At 36.4% G+C, this 18,423-nt stretch overlaps 1 protein-coding gene across 1 annotated transcript in view; it reads left to right on the forward strand.

The window, feature by feature from the left end:
• MYOZ1 (myozenin 1) overlaps positions 1-12,755 on the forward strand; it is an 18,656-nt gene extending 5,901 nt beyond the window's left edge. Inside the window, exons 2-6 of the mRNA XM_072424310.1 lie at positions 3,449-3,540; positions 4,767-4,954; positions 9,071-9,332; positions 10,405-10,579; positions 11,951-12,755. Of these exons, the coding sequence (XP_072280411.1) occupies positions 3,474-3,540; positions 4,767-4,954; positions 9,071-9,332; positions 10,405-10,579; positions 11,951-12,182 (924 nt within the window). The 5' untranslated portion in view covers positions 3,449-3,473 and the 3' untranslated portion in view covers positions 12,183-12,755. The remainder of the gene's footprint in view (positions 1-3,448; positions 3,541-4,766; positions 4,955-9,070; positions 9,333-10,404; positions 10,580-11,950) is intronic.
• Positions 12,756-18,423: the final 5,668 nt, after the last annotated feature.

The following is an 18,423-nucleotide window of genomic DNA, read 5'->3' on the forward strand; positions in this document are numbered from 1 at the left end:
GGGGACAATCAATGGCACATGAGTGATCATGAGTGATTTTCAACAATAAATGTGTACTGTAGTCTTCTTCATGGAAAAATAAGACATCCCCCTGAAAATAAGACCTAGGGCATATTTTGGCATTTCAAAAAATATAGGACAGTGTCTTATCATAGGGGAAACAGGGTAGTCAAGAAAGCTAAGTGTCTAGATCTGCTTTAAACAAACAAGAAGTGAGCAGTTCTCTAAAGATGGAAAAGACAACGTCATCTAGAACTGAAGCAAAGTCATGTTGAATAGTCATTTCATTACATATATAGATGTCTAAAAAGAAAACTGTAATCATTCTGACTAATCAAGGATAAAATACTGTGACCTTTACCAACATTTGTGTGCATCAAATACTGTGCAACAATACTATCATTCCTTCATCCAAAATGTATGGCCATGACCATGAGGTAAAGAGACTATTATCCAACGGGTCAAACTAAACCAAGTCTAATTTTGGCTAAAACATGGAAGAGTGGATGGCCATACAGACATGATCCTACTATCCACTGGCAAACTGAAGATAATGGGTTCTACGAATTGGAGAAGAAAAAAAAGAAAGAGAAAGCCCCCTTCCCCCAAAGTTTTCCAATCTGCCCAGTCAATAGTTCCCCCATAAAATTGAAGGTTCAAAGGTCACACATTAATGTCTATACCTGATATGGATGAAGATATTTCAAATTTGCAATGCTATTTCAAATTTAAAGACAGCTTGCAGTAACGTTGCCGTAAAACGTGTGAGGATGGTCAAGGTTAACTCCTCCAAAAATGTTAGTTACTTGGCTGGTATGCTGTTGCTTTGGTGCTTTGGTTTTTATTTTCTTAATCTGACCTGGATCAAGTATAAATATGTTTATTTCTGACACATTTCTAATATCTTAGTATGTAACTGTGCAAATATCAGGTCTTTGCAATTCTTAAAACTGTTTTTTCTTTTAGTGAGAAGCTGTGATGGCAGAGACACAAGCAAGTTTCACGTCGTTGGAGTTACAGGTCGTTATTAAGTTTTTGTTTCCCCAGGGAAAGTCAGCAAAGGACATTCACAATGAGATGAAGCACCAGGGGAGAAGTGTCCCCCCTACAGCACTGAGAAACAAAAACTTCATGATGGCCCGTAACTCCAACAACGTGAAACTTGCTTGTGCCTTTGCCATCACAGCACCCCCTCATATATCTACCCTATGCATTGCTTATATATATGCATCAGTAGCATGCTGAAATTTACTTTTACTTTTTATCACAAATAGAGATTTTTGCAAAGGAGATTTTTGAACTTTTAGGTTGTATATATAAGACAGGAAGTGAAGGTATATTTCCCCAGTTGTACTTGAAAAAACTGCTAGATTTTTAACTATTCCCTACTGTATTTAAATATAGATCTGTTCCACTATTCTTTTTTTTAATCTAGATAAAAGAGTTGGCTTCAGATATTCTTTAATGAACACATAAGGACAAAAAAAACTAACTTGGGAACTTAAAATAGTAAATCTTTACTTAGGGACTCTGATAATGTTAAACTTTGTATACCAGGCACCCTAATTACCCTCTACTAAAACAAACTAGTGGGTGGCATTTTTCAATATATAAATATTTAATTCTTCCTCTCAGCAATGCAAGCTAAATATTTAATTTTTATGCTAAAACGCATTCACATTTACTGCAATTATTTTACAAAAAATAAAATCAGTGTGAACCCTCAGTTAACACTTATTTTCATTTCAGTTTTTATCATTAAAGAGTTATGAGTTTAAAGCTCTTCAATACTTTCAATTGAAAAAGAAATGTATAGTGAGTTTTACTCAAGGCAATGCTTTATTGGGTAAGGCAAATGTTACAGGTTATGCATGAAACTAGAAATAGGTATAGGGTCTTTTTACAAACCTTCCTATGATGAATTTGTACCAACATCCCTTCAGTTCAGAATTCCTAATTTGTATCCCTGCCACTGGGCAGAACCCCAAGTTCTGATTGGTATTATTATACCTAAAAACCCCATTTTAATGTATGTGCCCACTGTTTCTCCAAGGCAGACCCTCACCCTCAAGTGTAGGCCTATGACTTCAAAAAGCAGGGTCGGATTTCTGAAAAGGCCACCCAGGCCATGGCCTATTCTTCCTATTATTATTGTTATTAACTAGTAGTTATATAGCACTGACATATTATGCAGCGCGTCACAAAGTCCATAGTCAAAGTTCATACTTAAACGGGCTCACAATCTAATGTCCCTACCATAGTCATATGTCATTAACACAGTCTAAGGTCAATTTGGGGGAAGCCAATTAACCTAACCACATGTTTGGAGTGGCCCAGGGTGGTCTGGCCACTGGAAGGTATGCACAGTTTTGGCAGGTACAGAATGCTCTAAATCCACTGGGAGCTACTGTACCCCCAAAAAGATACAGCTTGAAGATCTCTGACACAGGGAGCCTTCTAGTTGGACATAGGTGAGTGAGCTAATTTTCTTTTTCTCTCTCCCGCCTCCCTTTGTTTATCTATTCCTCTGTCACCCCTTCCTTCCTTCCTCCATCCCTTCATCTCTTTTTGTCTTAGCTCCCTCTCTATCCATTCCCTCTCTGTGGTACTGAACCACTCACTTTCACAATATTCATTCTCTATGGAGTGGTTGCCACAAGAAGCTACATGTCGAGTCTCTCCAAAAGCAGTAGTTCCCTGAAAGAGTAAGCAATGAAAGCACTGCAGCCTTACCATCATTTAGCCTTTTTTCAAGGCAGCTGGGAGAGGGTGACACAGGAGCTGGCCTAGGGGAGAAAAAAGTACAAATCCGGTCTGTCAAGAATAGATACACACTTATGTAGACCGAGCATCTGAAGCTCTTAGTCTTTTTTTTAAGAAGATCCTCCAAAAAAGTCTTTGCTTGACCTATAGTATTTTTGCTTGACCTGCAGTATTTTTATTGACTTCTTTACATTATGATGCATTGATGTATGATAATTCTTCCTGCCTCCATCATACACTTTTCATTTAAATTATTTAATCCAGGAAAATGAAGCTGAAGCAGGTCAATATTGTGGTGGTAATGCCTGAATCTATAATATATTGGAATATTTACTATTTCATGTGCTACTCCAGTGTCCATAGGGCTGTTTGGTCATGCATGAAACAAAGACCAATGGTGCGGCCAACTTTACAGCATAGCAATGCTTTATAAATTGCCATCTATTTTACTTTTACTGTATATTTAAACCTAAATTCAGGTTTATCCAAAGAGTAAGTATGATAAAAGGCTCGCTGCCAGGTACAAAATATTGCCACCTAAACCATAAAACAACGTGATATTTTCTGAAAATAGAGCTGTGAAACCTAACATTTATTTTCTATTAACACTATTATTATTTCTGCATTGCTGTTCTTTATAATACATTTGTATTTTTACATCTATTGCTAATTTCTTTCTCAACAGAAAAAAGAAGCAAAGCCTTTTAAATATGCCATTAGCAGGAGTTCCAGCACCCAACAAGAGGAAAAAGTCCACAAAAATCATCATGGAAATAAGTAAGTATATATGTGGCTCATTTCTAGCTTCACTAAGCTTTAAAACTGGGTTCAGTCAAATATTTGCTTATTGTAAGGTAAAAACTTGAATCTGCCCTTCCCAACGCTCATGCCTTGTCACCAATAAAACAGTTTTGAGAAATGTTGATAATGTAACATTGTAGAACAGGCCTATTGGAAAGTCCTATACTTTTGTATAATGTTTTACCAAACAACAATACAGGTCTTCCCTGGGATAAGGACATCCGACATACAGACGCCTCCTAGATACAAAAGCGGCTTCCCTGCTCGCTGTGTGCAGGACTGAGTATTTTTTACAGTAACTGACACCATGCTGCCTAATAATATATTGCATTTAATAAAATAATGTACCTGTTCCGATTTACATACAAATTCAACTTAAGAACAAACCTACAGTCCCTATCTCGTATGTAACCCGGGGACTACCTGTATGTAATTTTGGTTCACAACACTTGCAAAACTCCAAACCTAAACTGCACTAGCATCTCTATAAAATTGTGCCACCCTAGACCTGGTATTATGTGATTACCTTATAAAATTTTGGATACTGGATACTTTACTGGGCCTGAATGTATTAGATTTGGGTAGAACCAAAGAACCAACAGTGTGCTACATTGTAGCCAGATTCTAATTAACCATTCCCCAAATTTACTTATCTTTAAGCTGCATAGCATTACAAAAAGACCATTTTAATTGAATGACCAGAAAAGAAAAACAGGCAAGCGCAGGCATACTTGAGAGAAATGGTCATATGATTGTTAGGTATCCAGTACCAGGTTTACACTGCAATGTCATTATAAACATCTCAATATTGAATTGCCATGTACTTTAACTTAGTAGAATTAATATATGACCATCAGGAATAAAGCAGTCTATACAGCTGTTGGAGACCCAGAGTCTTGTCCTTATTCCTATACAAAGTTATTTATTTTCAGGACAGACACCACTAAAAGCAAGGAGAAACAGAATCTAGCGTCTCAACTGAATGGAGTTAATAAGGAAATGTTTCTTGCAGTGTAGACTGGGACATTAAGGACAGGACTATCCAATGACTCTGGAATCTGTATAATCTCATGATAATACCATGTTAATCTTACAGTATTTACTGAAGGCTTGGATCACAATATAATGTTTTTACTGATAGCAATATGTGGATAACATTTTAAGTAGCAATATTTAACATCTAACAACTGGTATTGTTTTAGCTGCAAGAGGAGAACAAGATCTCTCCAGGCTAAACCTAGGGAAGAAGATCAGTGTCCCCAGGGACATTATGCTGGAGGAGCTTTCTTTACTGAGCAATAAAGGCTCCAAGATGTTCAAGCTTCGCCAAAAGAGAGTGGAAAAATTCATCTATGAGAACAATCCAGATGTGTTCAGTGATAACTCTTTGGTAAGGATATGAAGATATTCAAGTTGTTAGCATCTTCACAATAACACTTTGAGCCTTTGAATAGTTACTTAAGGCCAAATTTACCAATATGGCACTGCTAGATTATATTTATGCTGCAGGATATAATAAAGCAGGAAGGAAAATGTAATAACTACATTACAGATATGCCAGTGTGTACAGGGCTTGAGGAATCTAATAAAAACAATTATCACCCTAAATTATTATTATTTTTTTAATAATACCAACATATTGTTGCATATAGTTCACAGTAACACACAAATATTGTGAATCAGATGAAAAGAGTGGAGCTAATCGTATGTCCTATAAATAACATTCATACCTAGAATAGGAGATTATAAGGACTGTTTTCCCTTTTGTGTGTTTTATAGCACTTCCTGAAAATACAGTGTAACTTTTTACTTTAGACTTTAGTGAAAAATTAAAGTAGAGCTTGAAAAATTTACTGGATCCAGAATTGCAAGAGTCCATTTTTTTTACCTACAGCACCACCTGCTAATGAAACCCAGTATTGACACTCTTCCATTTAGGTTTATTGGCGTTATATTGACTTGCAATTTTAGATGGAGAGGTGCTTTAGTCCCTGAGGAAATGTTTAATGATAACCTTACCAAATTCATTTAGATATCCCTCCTAAAAGAAAAGGCAAGGACATATATACCTGTACTTGGAAGCATTGAGTATTCTCTGTTATATAGTAAAATACCAGATCTCTTGCATAAAATCTTAACAATGGAACAATTGCCTTCACTGGCCTAAGCTTTTGGTATTGTGGATCAGAAACAGACAAACAGTGCAAGTTGTATTATCAATTAATTTCTGAAAAGCATCACTTGATATTATCAAGTAGTTAATGGCCTGGAACCAATTGGCTTTATGTGCGACATGAGGAAAGGGGATGACTGATAGCACAATGGGCTTCTCCCATCCTCTATAGGATACATCTGTATCCTCTATAGGATACACTTTCATCAGTGAAGCTGGGTGATCCAGCAAACCTGGAATAGATCTGGTGCAAAATTCAAAACATTTGCTGGCAATTGACTTTGATGAAATTCATTACAGATTTGCTGGATCACCCAGGTTTACTGATGCAAGTGTATCCTCTCCAGCCTTGAAGAGCTTCAATAAATTAATTTAACTGTTTTTTTTTAAGGAGCAGAATAAATCCTGTTAAAAATAGAAACCTATTTTAAACTAGGGTGCCTTTTTGTATACATATTTATATGAGCATAGCCCTTTTTAGAGTAAGGAGTTCCCATCGATCTTTTCTGTACCGGTGTTAAAATGGTATAAAATTTAGATCACAAGCTTTACCCTAGGAGACTAAGGACTGTGGCTTAAACAGAAGGTCCTCCTTAAGGGTTGTCTAACTCAACTGGCATGTGTTGTTGGTAGACAGTTACATTTAGAAGGGTCCCTGCTATGTTTTAGGAGTCTGTTCATCAGGATGGTGGAAATAGAAACACATATGGCAGTCTCAATCATCCTTTTAAAGAAAACTAAGCTAGAAAATTTATTTTGGCGTCTCTTTTAAAGTAAAGTGTAATGTAAATGTAAAGTAGAATCTTAATAATAGTTTGCAAAAACTAACGGTAGTTTTTAATTTATATCACTGAGCAAACTTTTTAACTTTAAAAATGAATAAGTAAATAAGTCAGTTGCTTTGCACAGCTCATCTACCTGGCAAATTTTGATAAAATCCCAATGGAAACCAACACAAAGGCATCATTGTATAATGTTACTTTAAGGGTTAGGCTGCTTCTATATTATACCTTGCTCAGTGTTAGGTGCAGATTACCTGCCCATTTGCACCTTTTCCTTCTGCTCTGTCTGGCGTATTTTATTTTGCTGGTTAAGCCTTCAAGCTCACAGGGTTATATAATCCTAGTGAGTTTCCTGCTTTTTACTTCTTGCATTTCCGTCTATATTTAGATGTTGGAACAGCTGTTCCGAAAGCTGGTTTACAGATTTTCTTTTCAGAGGCTGCATTTACACTGTCTGTGGTGAGATGTACAAGCTTATAGGCCATTTATGCACAGAATTATGTAAGGAAAACAATATGCATATTTTTGGTAAATTAATGACCTTACAGGTAATCCATGAGAAAAAAATCATCAAAATGGCAAAGGTGAACTTGGTTTTTGCAAGCTCAGATTGTATTATTCCAATGTTTGCTTTTCTGTGGTAAATTACAGACCTGAAACAAGCATGCAAATTAGAAGCCCAGATTTTACTGGGAGCACTCTTATTCCTTTTTAGTGATTTGCACCATTGTGAGACTTGCACCTTAAAATCAAGTCTGCAGCTCCTATATTTATATCCTGTCCTTTTATATATGCATTAAATACATTTTATATGCAGGTAATTGTATACTGGCAATTACTTGCGTATAAAATGAACAGGCATGAGCGGGAGAAATTCTTACCATTTATTGTACAAATGAAATACAAATAATAAACACTGACTTTCCCCTCTCCATCAAAGGCCAGAAGGGACTAAGATTAAAGTATGTTTGAAATCATGTCTCCTTGTACAGTATTCTTAAGCATGATTCTGTTGCAGTCTGTTGCAACGTTTCACACATGTAGATCCTCTCAAGAAGAGCACTTTCTGTTGCAGGCTGACAAAGCTTAGACACTGTCTTATAAAATGCATTTTCAGACTAGAAGTATGTCATTTATTGGCATTTATGGCTCCCTGGCACCTACTGATAAGCACTGGATGCCTGGGGTAACAACAGGCAGTAGATGTAGCACTCACCCCCCATAGAAGGGCCCAAGTTTTTCCTGTGTTTTCTCTTTAAATGTGGCATGAGAAATTACTAAGGGTTCTACATCTTTGTTTAGAGTTAGGTTTTTTGTAACTCAACACATGTGGGAGGTTAGGGTAGCAGAGTGTCGGTCAGTTGCAGTTTTCATCCAGTTGCAATCAATCACAGTCAACACTGGCTGTTGACCTCTAGCTACCTTCCTGAACTCTAGATCCATAACAGGCAGTGAGAGAAGCATTTCTTCTTTAGAGTGGGTTTCCCCAAAGAAGCAACAGTTCCAAATTTAGAACTAATGAGATCTTGTTCTAAAGTTTCTATCTTAGCCCCTTCACTGATGGCTTCTCCTCACTAAAGCTAAGTCTTCTACTGCTGAGAATCAGGCTCATCCTCCGCTAGTTCAGTCTTCAGACTCCAGCCTAACCAAGCTGACTATGGATTAAGCAAACCACCCCTGGAATAAAAATTAAATCTTTTTTTTTTAAAAAACCCATTTGATCCAATATCGCTTATTTTTCTCAGGCAGTAAAACTACTGAGATTGCTCCTTCAATTTGCTGTTCAGCTCCCTTTCAGGTCCACCATTTAGCAGCCCAACAGCCAATTAAAAGAGATGGCACAGGAGGCTAACCATGCTGCTGCAAAACAATGCAATAGCGTTGTCAGCCTGCAATAGGGTGTGTTTGTACTGGCATGGCAGGATCTAAAGGTACATTTACAAAAAAATGGTATTTGCTTATGAAGAAAAACTTTATACAGCGAGACACAATTCCAAATATACTGTTTGGATTTTACACAAACAAAAAGCAGTCTACACAATTTTCCAAAATTATTTGGAATGTTTCTTGCTCATTTCACTGTCTAAATATATTATTTTATTGTAGCAATTATATCCAAACATGGATGTTCCCCCTTTTATGATGATCAGACTAGTTTCTTTAGGTAAAGTGGGTGTGTTTTTTCAGCTGGAGCTAGAATCTCATTTTCTTATCTCCTTATTTTCTGCCAAAAAACTCCATTTTCTTGAGCCCTCTGTTATAAATATAAGTGTTCAAAACACTTGTTTCTTTATTATTTTTAATGATAAAACAAATTAACCAATTAAACATAAGTATGGATTTATAATATGATGTTTATGTAAGATGTATTTAATGCCTAGTATTTAATTTTATCAGGTATAATATTTAAATGATCCTATTAATAAAAAATTGAATTATGCTATTTACAGTTTACATGTCAACAATCAAATGATTTACCTTTGCTGGTTAAAATTAGATCTATGACGAGACTCTATGAAGAGTCTGTGAATAACTTCTGTATCTTCTACAGGACCACTTCCAGAAGTATATACCATCTGGGCAGTATGGGGTCGGTGGACAAACAGGTGGTGGTGGTGGCGGCTATGGATTAATACAAGGCAGTGGTCGATTTGTGTCCAGTCTATCTGGGGGGCACCATGGAGTTGGAGGTCAACACCCACCCGTTCCTCCACCAAAGCCAGGAAGTAAAGGTGGTGCAGGAGGTCAGCATGGCAGCGGAGGCCCCGGTGGACAAGGTGGCACTGGAGGTGTTGATGGTTCAGGAGGCAAAGGTAAATGTGATAAAAACTGAGACTCACTTGAAATTTGTTCAGCTACATATAAGTGAAAACTGACAAAAGAATATTGGCTTTTTGGTTGAAAATCATACTTTTAACCCCCTAAAACATGTTTTTAATACTTCCAAGTAGAGGTTGATTGTACACGCAAAATACAAAAATGTGTCTACCAACAGATAAATACCTTTTGCTAACCGATGAAAAAAAAGATTAGATATTAGAAAAAGTTACAAAACTTACATTCCAACACAGTATAAGCAAGTAACAATTACTTTTTTTTCTCTAATTGTTTTAATTTCTGTGCAGGGGCAGGCATTTCACAGTTAACTATTGCATTGATTTCATGGCTAATATTTAGTTGTGTTCCAGTAGGAAATCCGATTTTATAAAATGTATCACTCTTAAAAAGGCTTTTCATGGAATACCAATTCATGGTCCAATGTGTCTATTAACATTTTTACCCATATCAAATGAATAAAAGGAATCCTTTAAAACGTGCAGGATCTTAACATAGTCCACAACTAAGTGCTCTTCATTTAGGAATTGACCTTACAATATGATTTTGGTCATCACATATAGGATGGCCACAGTTTAAAATGGTGACATGATGTAATAGTGCTCTCATTATCATATCAGTCAAGCATTGTATTCAGCTGGTTGACAGACCTCAAGCATCAGGATCCCAGGAAAATTTGCATACCTTTACAGGGCTCTATTATAAAGACAATAATATAATTTTATTTGTAAAAATCCAACTAATTTTATTTTTATGAAAATAAGTAAAGATCATTGAGGATCCTATCTTTCTCTGAACAGGCTTTGACCTAACCAAGTTTAATGGCTGCTACTAAAATCAACTGTGCTGTGAAAAAGAAAAAAAGGTGTTTTTTATACAGTTAATGGTATTTTAGGACAAAAGCAGGTAGGATAACTACATGGCTAATAAGGAGTTGGTAAACAGGTTTTTATTGTATGTTATGCTAGACTGTAATTATACATTAGTACATTGCCTTTATATTTTACACTAAATACTTATTTTAATGTTTTACCAATTGTATGATTTTAGATGGCCAGTCAGGACAACCAGGTGAAGGTGGAAAGCAGATCACTGTATTTAAAACCTACATCTCTCCATGGGAGAAAGCCTTGGGAATTGACCCAAAGCAGGCAGCCCAACTTCATGTTAACTTGTTGGAATTTGGTGCCAAATCTGAACTTTGCAAATACAAATCATTTAACAGGTAAGAATATATATATATATATATATATATATACAAAAGGAATGTAATCATTGCAACAATTGCTTTTTTTTAAAAGAACAAAATAAAGATCGATTTCACTTTCCAAAAAAGTACAGTTTCAAAAATAAAACAGGGAGATTGTAAAGGTCCTATTTATTTTTTAGACCCACAAACTTGTTCCAATACCTGGTGTCTATACATTTAAAGGATATGTATAGTCAAAGGGCCTACTTTAAAAAATAAGGAACCTGACATTTCCCTAAACATTCCCTGGTGGGAATAAAATACTCCCATTGAAACATATAATCCTGGAAGATTCCAACCAGAGAATGAGTTTTATAAATATAGCCCAATATTTTTTGGATGAAGTAGGGAAAGTTTAGATACTTGGTCAAGTTTTGATTGTTGTGGTTTTTCTGGGTTCATGCAAATGTCTCAATGGCCAGAAAAATAGCTTAGAAAGAAAGTTAAAAGAAATATAACATTTCTTAGTTCCTAGATGTGAGGTTAATTCTCCAATGGTGTTCTGGTGTAAGAGGTAGGTATTAGATACAGTATTGTATTGACACATCATCCTCCTAACCACAAGATCAGGGTGTGATAACAGATCAACAACAAAATACATTTCTATGTTTTATTTTGAATATGCAATTATATTTTGAGCACAGGTCGTCAAAAAGGTTTCTTGGAACTGGAAAGGACGCAGAGAAGAACAACTAAATTAATAAGGGACATGGAGAACCTTAGCTGAAAGAAAGGATTAACTGTATTTTTTTCTTTATACTTGAGAAAAGGTAATTTGGGGCATACATTTATTTCTAGAGAAATAAGAATACACTTTCATTAGTGAAGCTGGGTGATCCAGCAAACTTGGAATGGATTTCTTCAACGTCATTAACTAATTGTTTTGAATGTTAAATGTTTTGAATCCTGGACCAGATCCATTCCAGGTTTGCTGGATTACCCAGTTTCACTAGTAAAAGTGTATCCTCTGCAGCCTTGGAGAGCTTTAATGAATAAGGCCCAATATATTTATCTAAATTTCCTCATTTCGGCATATCTGCAAAACTTTTTATGAGCTCTTTTGAGAATAAACATTAATAATTTGACATTCAACCAAATCTTTTTATTTAAATATTTCAAGGTTTAAAGTTATTTCTCAAAATTCTATATCCCTGGGAAACTGGGAAAAAAAGAACATACAAACTTGTGCTAGCTACCGGAGCACTGTACCCATATACAGTAAATAAGTTTGATATCTTAAAAAAGAATTAGCTGTTTATAAACATTAAAAAATGTTTTACATTTATGAAATGTCCAAATGAAATTAAATATTTAGTCTGACTGAGCTTGTTTATTATCCCCTTTTAGGTCACCAATACCTTATGGAGGCTATGAAAAAGCATCTAAACTGATGACCTTTCAGATGCCTGAATTTGATGCTGGACCCGAACCTGAGCCCGTGACTGTCTTCAATCCGACTGTCACCAACAGACCGTCCTTTAACAGGACACCAATCGGATGGCTGGGATCTGGTGATACCACAAACTACAACATTGAACTTAACGTACTGCCTGTTGATGGTGAAACGGACGAACTGTAAAGCAATGAGTGTTAAAAAAAAAACCTGTAGCCTGTAGGTGTAAGACAATTTGCAGATGTGACCTGTTCCACTGGTTATCAATTACTGAAATGTGTGACACAATCTGATTCAGTGGTACAGGTCACATCAATGGCTCATCTTAATGTGCTTTGTCTATAAAGCAGTCAGGCTTCCCCTTATGTTGTATGTTGAGGTAAAAATGTAGCTCTTTGCGGTGGTTTTTCTTAAAAAGGAAAGCAAGAAAATTTTAAGCTGGTTAGCAAGAGGGGATTGCGATAATGTACTATGATAGATGGTAAAAGGAATGAAAGCTTAATGTTTTGTGGACAGAGGCAAAAAGGGACAAAAAGTCTGCAAACTTGTAATCTATCTTTTCTTCAAAATCCATGCTCTATACAAAATATTTTTCATTAGTATACCTAAATAAACACATACAGAACCTACAGTAATAAAGTGTCTTTTTTTAAAAAAAAAAAAGTTGTTGAAGTAAGACAACATAGATTTTTTAAAGTGTCGGTAAACCCCAAGGTTATATCTATAAAATCATCTCCAAGTGATAAATGTCTATTAGTGTGTGCTGTGTGTTTTAGTAAAAGCTTCATTGGCTTGGATTTCCTAATTGCTGATGGCATTAGTCTGCCAGCTGATCTTCCCTCTGCATTGTTGCCACCCATCTGAGTAAAACAGAAGAACAGATAAAAATGGTTTACACAAATAAAAAAAGTCCTGGCTGCAACTTGGCCTCACTAATAGATTGAATTGTATATTGACAATAAAACCTGAGTTAAAAAAATTAAGAAATAGATTGCTGGATATATATGGATGAATTTCTTCTTGTGTGATTCAATATACAGAAATAGCTGCACTTCTGCTAGAGAGCCAACTGTACATGGCGTACTGCAAGTAGGCCTTGACATTTTCTACAGTTGGCCTGTTCCCTATTGACACAGGGCAACACAAAGGCTTTAATTTATTACCCTCCTCCCTGGCAGAATTTTACTCCTGTGCCATTGCATTCAGCTACTTGGAGTATGCAAAAAAGCCCCTTGTAAGCTTCAGTTTGGGGCTGACAGAGTTTGGCCAATCTCAAGTACTGTCCTGGCAACTGACCACCATATTGCCTTAAGGTAGTTTTGACACTGCACACAAGAGCAAACAATTGTGCCTAAACTAGTCGCATGTGACATTCAGTGGTGCCCAATGTCATTATCTATCCATGCAAGAACATTTGTTGGTCCCTCCAATTCCACTACTGGTCAAATAAAATGATTTACACACTGTGTAAAGATTTAGAGCTAGATAGAAATGAGAAGTGTCCAGCTGGAAGGAGCCCAAAGAACCATTTTACCAACATCTAGTATAAATGGACTCCAAGGGCCTAATTTATTAAAGCTCTCCAAGGCTGGAGAGGATACACTTTCATCAGGGAAGCTGGGTGATCCAGCAAACCTGGAATGAATCTGGTCCACGATTTAAAACATTTGTTAGAAAATGACTTTGAGGAAACCCATTCCAGGTTTGCGGGATCACCCAGCTTCACTGATGAAAGTGTATCCACTCCACCTTGGAGAGCTTTAATAAATCAGGCCCTAAGTCTCAGAAAGCCCTTTTACAGAGGTATGTAGATCCCCTCTTGGTGACATCTATTTAAACTTACCATGGGGTTTTTGGATGTAATTAGTAAAACAAGGACAGACAGTTAATTGCTTGATCTCCTTTGCTGCTACAATTGATGTTGTTGGAGGTACAAAAGGGCACTCTGAACTGCAGTGGCTTACTGAACTGGATTGCAGACCATTTGATTTCTATTAAGGAGCACAGACAGGAAAATATATTGAGTTTTTCCTTTCATTTTAGGACTCCTGGCAAGGTAGGAAGAACATAAAACTAGAGTAGCTGTGCACTGTAGGTTGCCCAGAGCATCAGGCTGCAAACTTGGCAGTGCAGGAGTTGTCCAGTTATTTATATACATCGACTGTTTTACACTCATTTCACAAATTCTTCTTTTCCTAATGATTTAATCAAATGAAAATAGTGAAATGTACAGTATTAGTTGTCTATAGGGGCATATTTATAAATTAGGTCATGCTCCTGTAACAGATAAAAAAAATCCATACCTAATACAACTAATATGGTGTTTCATGGAGTTGGAGTCCCCATTATAAAGGCATAGATGCTAAACATAAGAGCAAGTGAACAGAACTGTAACTGTAGGCAGTAACTGGACAGGAGCCCAGAGCCTTCAGGGCTCCTTCTTTGGGTATGCGCAGAAGGGGCTATTCTGTACAATGGAAAAAAAGTGCCGATCTCACACATGTGCAGTGGGCAGAAGAAGAAGAAAGATGGCGGTGCCCAGGCTTCCTCCACGCAGGGACAAAGAACGATGCCAGAACAGTGTAGGACTGACTGAGCCAGGTGTGGTGGGATCGGGGACTCTGTGGAAGTAAAGGAGAGTGGTGTTTTTTTCAATTTTTTTCTGACAGTTCCACTTAATACAAAAAATAAATGAAAACCTTACATATGCTAAATTCAAGATGATGAGCATCAAAAATCTTTCTCTATATTCAGGAACCAGAAGTGGTTATTGCTTTTGCGTAACAAAACACTGGAAATGGCATTCTCGAGTAAGTACAATATGATTTCTGCATCAAACCTGAAAAATGCTGGAGATCCGCTTGATAACCTGTGAAAACCCAGGGACGCAGCGGATTGATGAAAAAATGTCCCCAAGGCAAAATAGGCATTTTCAAAGGGAAACCCAGACCCCAAACTAAAGCGAAAAGACTAAAAAAGGAACACATTATTCAAGCAAAACTAGAGGGGAACTTCAAGGAAAGTAGTGCAGGATATGAAAAAATGACTGAGGTTATTGTCAATCAGAACTGAAAAAGTTGAAATAACAGAAAATTATGGGGCAAGGGCAAAAAAATAAAAAGAAAAGGAAGGGCAAAAAACGAGGGGTGGCAAAAAGTATATGACAAACAAAAAATAATTAAAATGTATACAATATCTACATTCTTTGTACATTGAATACAATTTGTTTATTGTTTTTTTTCTCTTCCTTTCCTCTCTGTTGGCTGTCTTTTAGACCAACCAATTGCTTGGCCACCATATCTTACCTGCTTTATTTGCTTAATTCCGATGTCTGTGTGAGATTTAGAATTTATCTTCATTATTTACCAGTTTTTATAAGGGATCTTCACAAGGTCATAATATAAAACAAATTATTAGAGCTTTCCAAGACTGGAAATGATAGATTATTGGTGAACCTGAATAATCCAGTCCAAGATTGAAAAGATATGCCAAAAATTAGCAAACGATTTAAAGAAATATTTAAGAAAAGCTAGGTTTGCTGGATCACTCAGGTTCATCTGTGATAGTCTATCTTCTCCAGTCATGGAGAGCTTTAATAAAGCAGGCCCAATGTACAATTGCTATACCAGGAAACTAAGGTTATAAGTAAAACTATAAAAACGGGTAAAATGCCTCACTTAGGCCACCTATTGGGTTATCATTTATAGCTCAAATATACCTAACATTGGGGCTATGTTCACACTGACAGTGAGGTTGTGTTGCAGTTACAGCTTCCTCATGCCAGTGAAATGCTGCCTCAGCAGAGATGCTACAAGTAACTTCTACTGACGGAAGCCCTATAAAGAATTAATTCAGGAACATTGTGCAACTGCTATAAAAGAAAATTAGAGACTATAATAACAGGAATGAAATGCCTTACTTAGACTGTTAGATCATTCAGTTTGTACCAGACTTTCCAAATTTCCAACTTTCCCAGCCTGTGTAATACTCATGTGCTTGGTGTTATAATGATTCCAATTATACCTTTGTGACTAACTGTGTAGCCCAAACTATTTATTATAGCATGGGTACAGCCTAAATACATTTGTCTATTTGGTTGTGAGGTCTCAAGTGCACATAGAACTAAAATGTATGTATTAGATTATTTTAGAGAACACGTAAGAAGAAACTGTGCTTGATTAATCTGGCACCTGGGCATCCATAAACTCTCTGGCGTTAAAAGTAACACTAAATTGGAATACTTCTTGACATGTGTAGACAAGAACTCTTCTGCCCTCTAGAGGTGCATGGAGTGGACACATTTGGCTGCTGATAGTTCACAACAAATAACCTTTTAAAATTATTACTATGAATAAAATTCATAATAATATCTTGTAATATTATAGAGCTGACATATTACTCAATCCTTTACAGGGTCCATAGTCATGTTACCTAATGTCCCTCAGAGGTGATTTTCAATGTTTTATTCCTTTAAAAAAAACACAAGTACAGAAAAATACATATTGAGCTGTTGGAAACGGACTGCACTTCTAAGTCTTGTTGTAGGCTAAGAACACATAGTATCTGTTGAAACTGAACAGTGTCAGCCCTTCTCTTTGTGATTTGCTAAACTACTGAAATGCTCCCATTCTTCTCCATGTCCATACCATAAACATTAGATTTTTTTGTGATTGGTATACTGAATCAGAGTGAATATTTTAACTATGTAAACACCCACATCTATGTTACACAATGTTACACAATGCAAGGAATCCCGGATTTATAGCTTTCATCCAGGTTTATCCAGAACCCTTTATATCTTTTTTAAGTTTCCTACCGTGATAAAAGTTGCTGGTTGTTTACAGAACAGGATGGAATACAACAGCAGTGGCTGGCCTAGCTGTTTAGCTAAAATTAAATGTGTATTTGTAAAACAAAGATTTTACATTAAATTGAAAAGAACAGTTATGAAAAAAGTTTAACAATGCATAAACACGAACAATTGGTAACAAACAGTTGCTTTACTATCAAAAAATAAATTTAAAAAAGGAAAAAAGATTGTCGTCAAAATTAAAAGTAGTATAATGACATTAAATATTACCATTACTATCCATTAAACAGGATACGGTACTTGTAATCTATATATAAAAAAAATGTATGTATTTATGTATGTGTGTATGTTTCACCATCACTCAAAAACGCATGGAGACCTTTCATCCAAACCTGTTATGTTCCACCATCACTCGGAAACGCATCAACACAACCAAACTGGTTAGACATATGACTCAGACTCATGTGATAGCACTGCTGATCCTTGTACAGCATTGTGGTTCATGTCAGAGGTATATTTGCATGTATGTATGTGTGTATGTATGTATGTGTGTATGTATTGCTCAGTGACAGTGTGCCTTTTGCTTATATTTTTACATACTTTTTTTGGACTCTTTTACAAATATCTGGCCTGTAATAATGCCTTCGAGAAAATGTAAGGCAATTGGTCGAGTGCAATCAAAGGCAAAAAAAAAGACAACAACACCATAGACAAGAAAATTCCGAGGACAGGAATAGAAGACTTGCCACGCTGCCCGAGAGAGTTACTACATCTAGAGCTTCAGAGACAGTACAACAGCATAAGGCCAGACTAAAGGATAATAGAGATAGAACATATAGAGTTACTACTACATATAGAGTTTTGGAAAGAGGACTACAGCGTGAGACCTAAGTACAAGAAATGAAAGAAAAAGTTACTACATCTAGAGCTTCAGAGACAGTACAACAGTGTGAGACCCGACTACAGGAAATGAAAGAAAGAGCTACTACATCTAGAGCTTCAGAAACAGTACAACAGCGTGAGACCTTAGTACACAAAATGAGAGAAAGAGCCAGACGATCACGGACTGCACAACATTTTAGCATTGGAAGGATTCCACTATGATCCACATAAAGACTACTCGCAGCATGCAAGAGTTACCATCGGAAAAATGGAAATGGTTTGTAGTTACTGTCAAGCCATGAAGTTTAAATCTGAGTCTCCTGGTATTTGCTGCAAAAAAGGAAACTGGAAACACCACCACAAGAACTTTTAAATTACACATCAGCAAATACCTCAGAGTCAAAGCATTTTCCTTATAAAATCAGAAAATACAACATATTAAACTGAGACAATTGTTTAATCAATTCATCGTTGATATGTATGCTAAAATCGAGAGTGAACTTCTTCTTTTCATTGGTCTACATCAATGTAAACTAAGAGTTGAAGAATATATTCACCTTAGAGATGCTGTGGCAAATGACACCAATGTTAGAAACCTTGGTGCGGTCACACTTACCTGTTAGTCACTAAAGTACAGGCATCTCTCCCCTGCGCATGTGGGCAGTTCTGATGCTGGGCGTGCCTCTGTTTCCAAGCTTTATCAACTCCGTCCATGCCGCTGGCCAATCAGAAAAT

The sequence above is a fragment of the Pyxicephalus adspersus genome, chromosome 10, assembly GCF_032062135.1.
Source record: "Pyxicephalus adspersus chromosome 10, UCB_Pads_2.0, whole genome shotgun sequence".
NCBI lineage: Eukaryota > Metazoa > Chordata > Amphibia > Anura > Pyxicephalidae > Pyxicephalus > Pyxicephalus adspersus.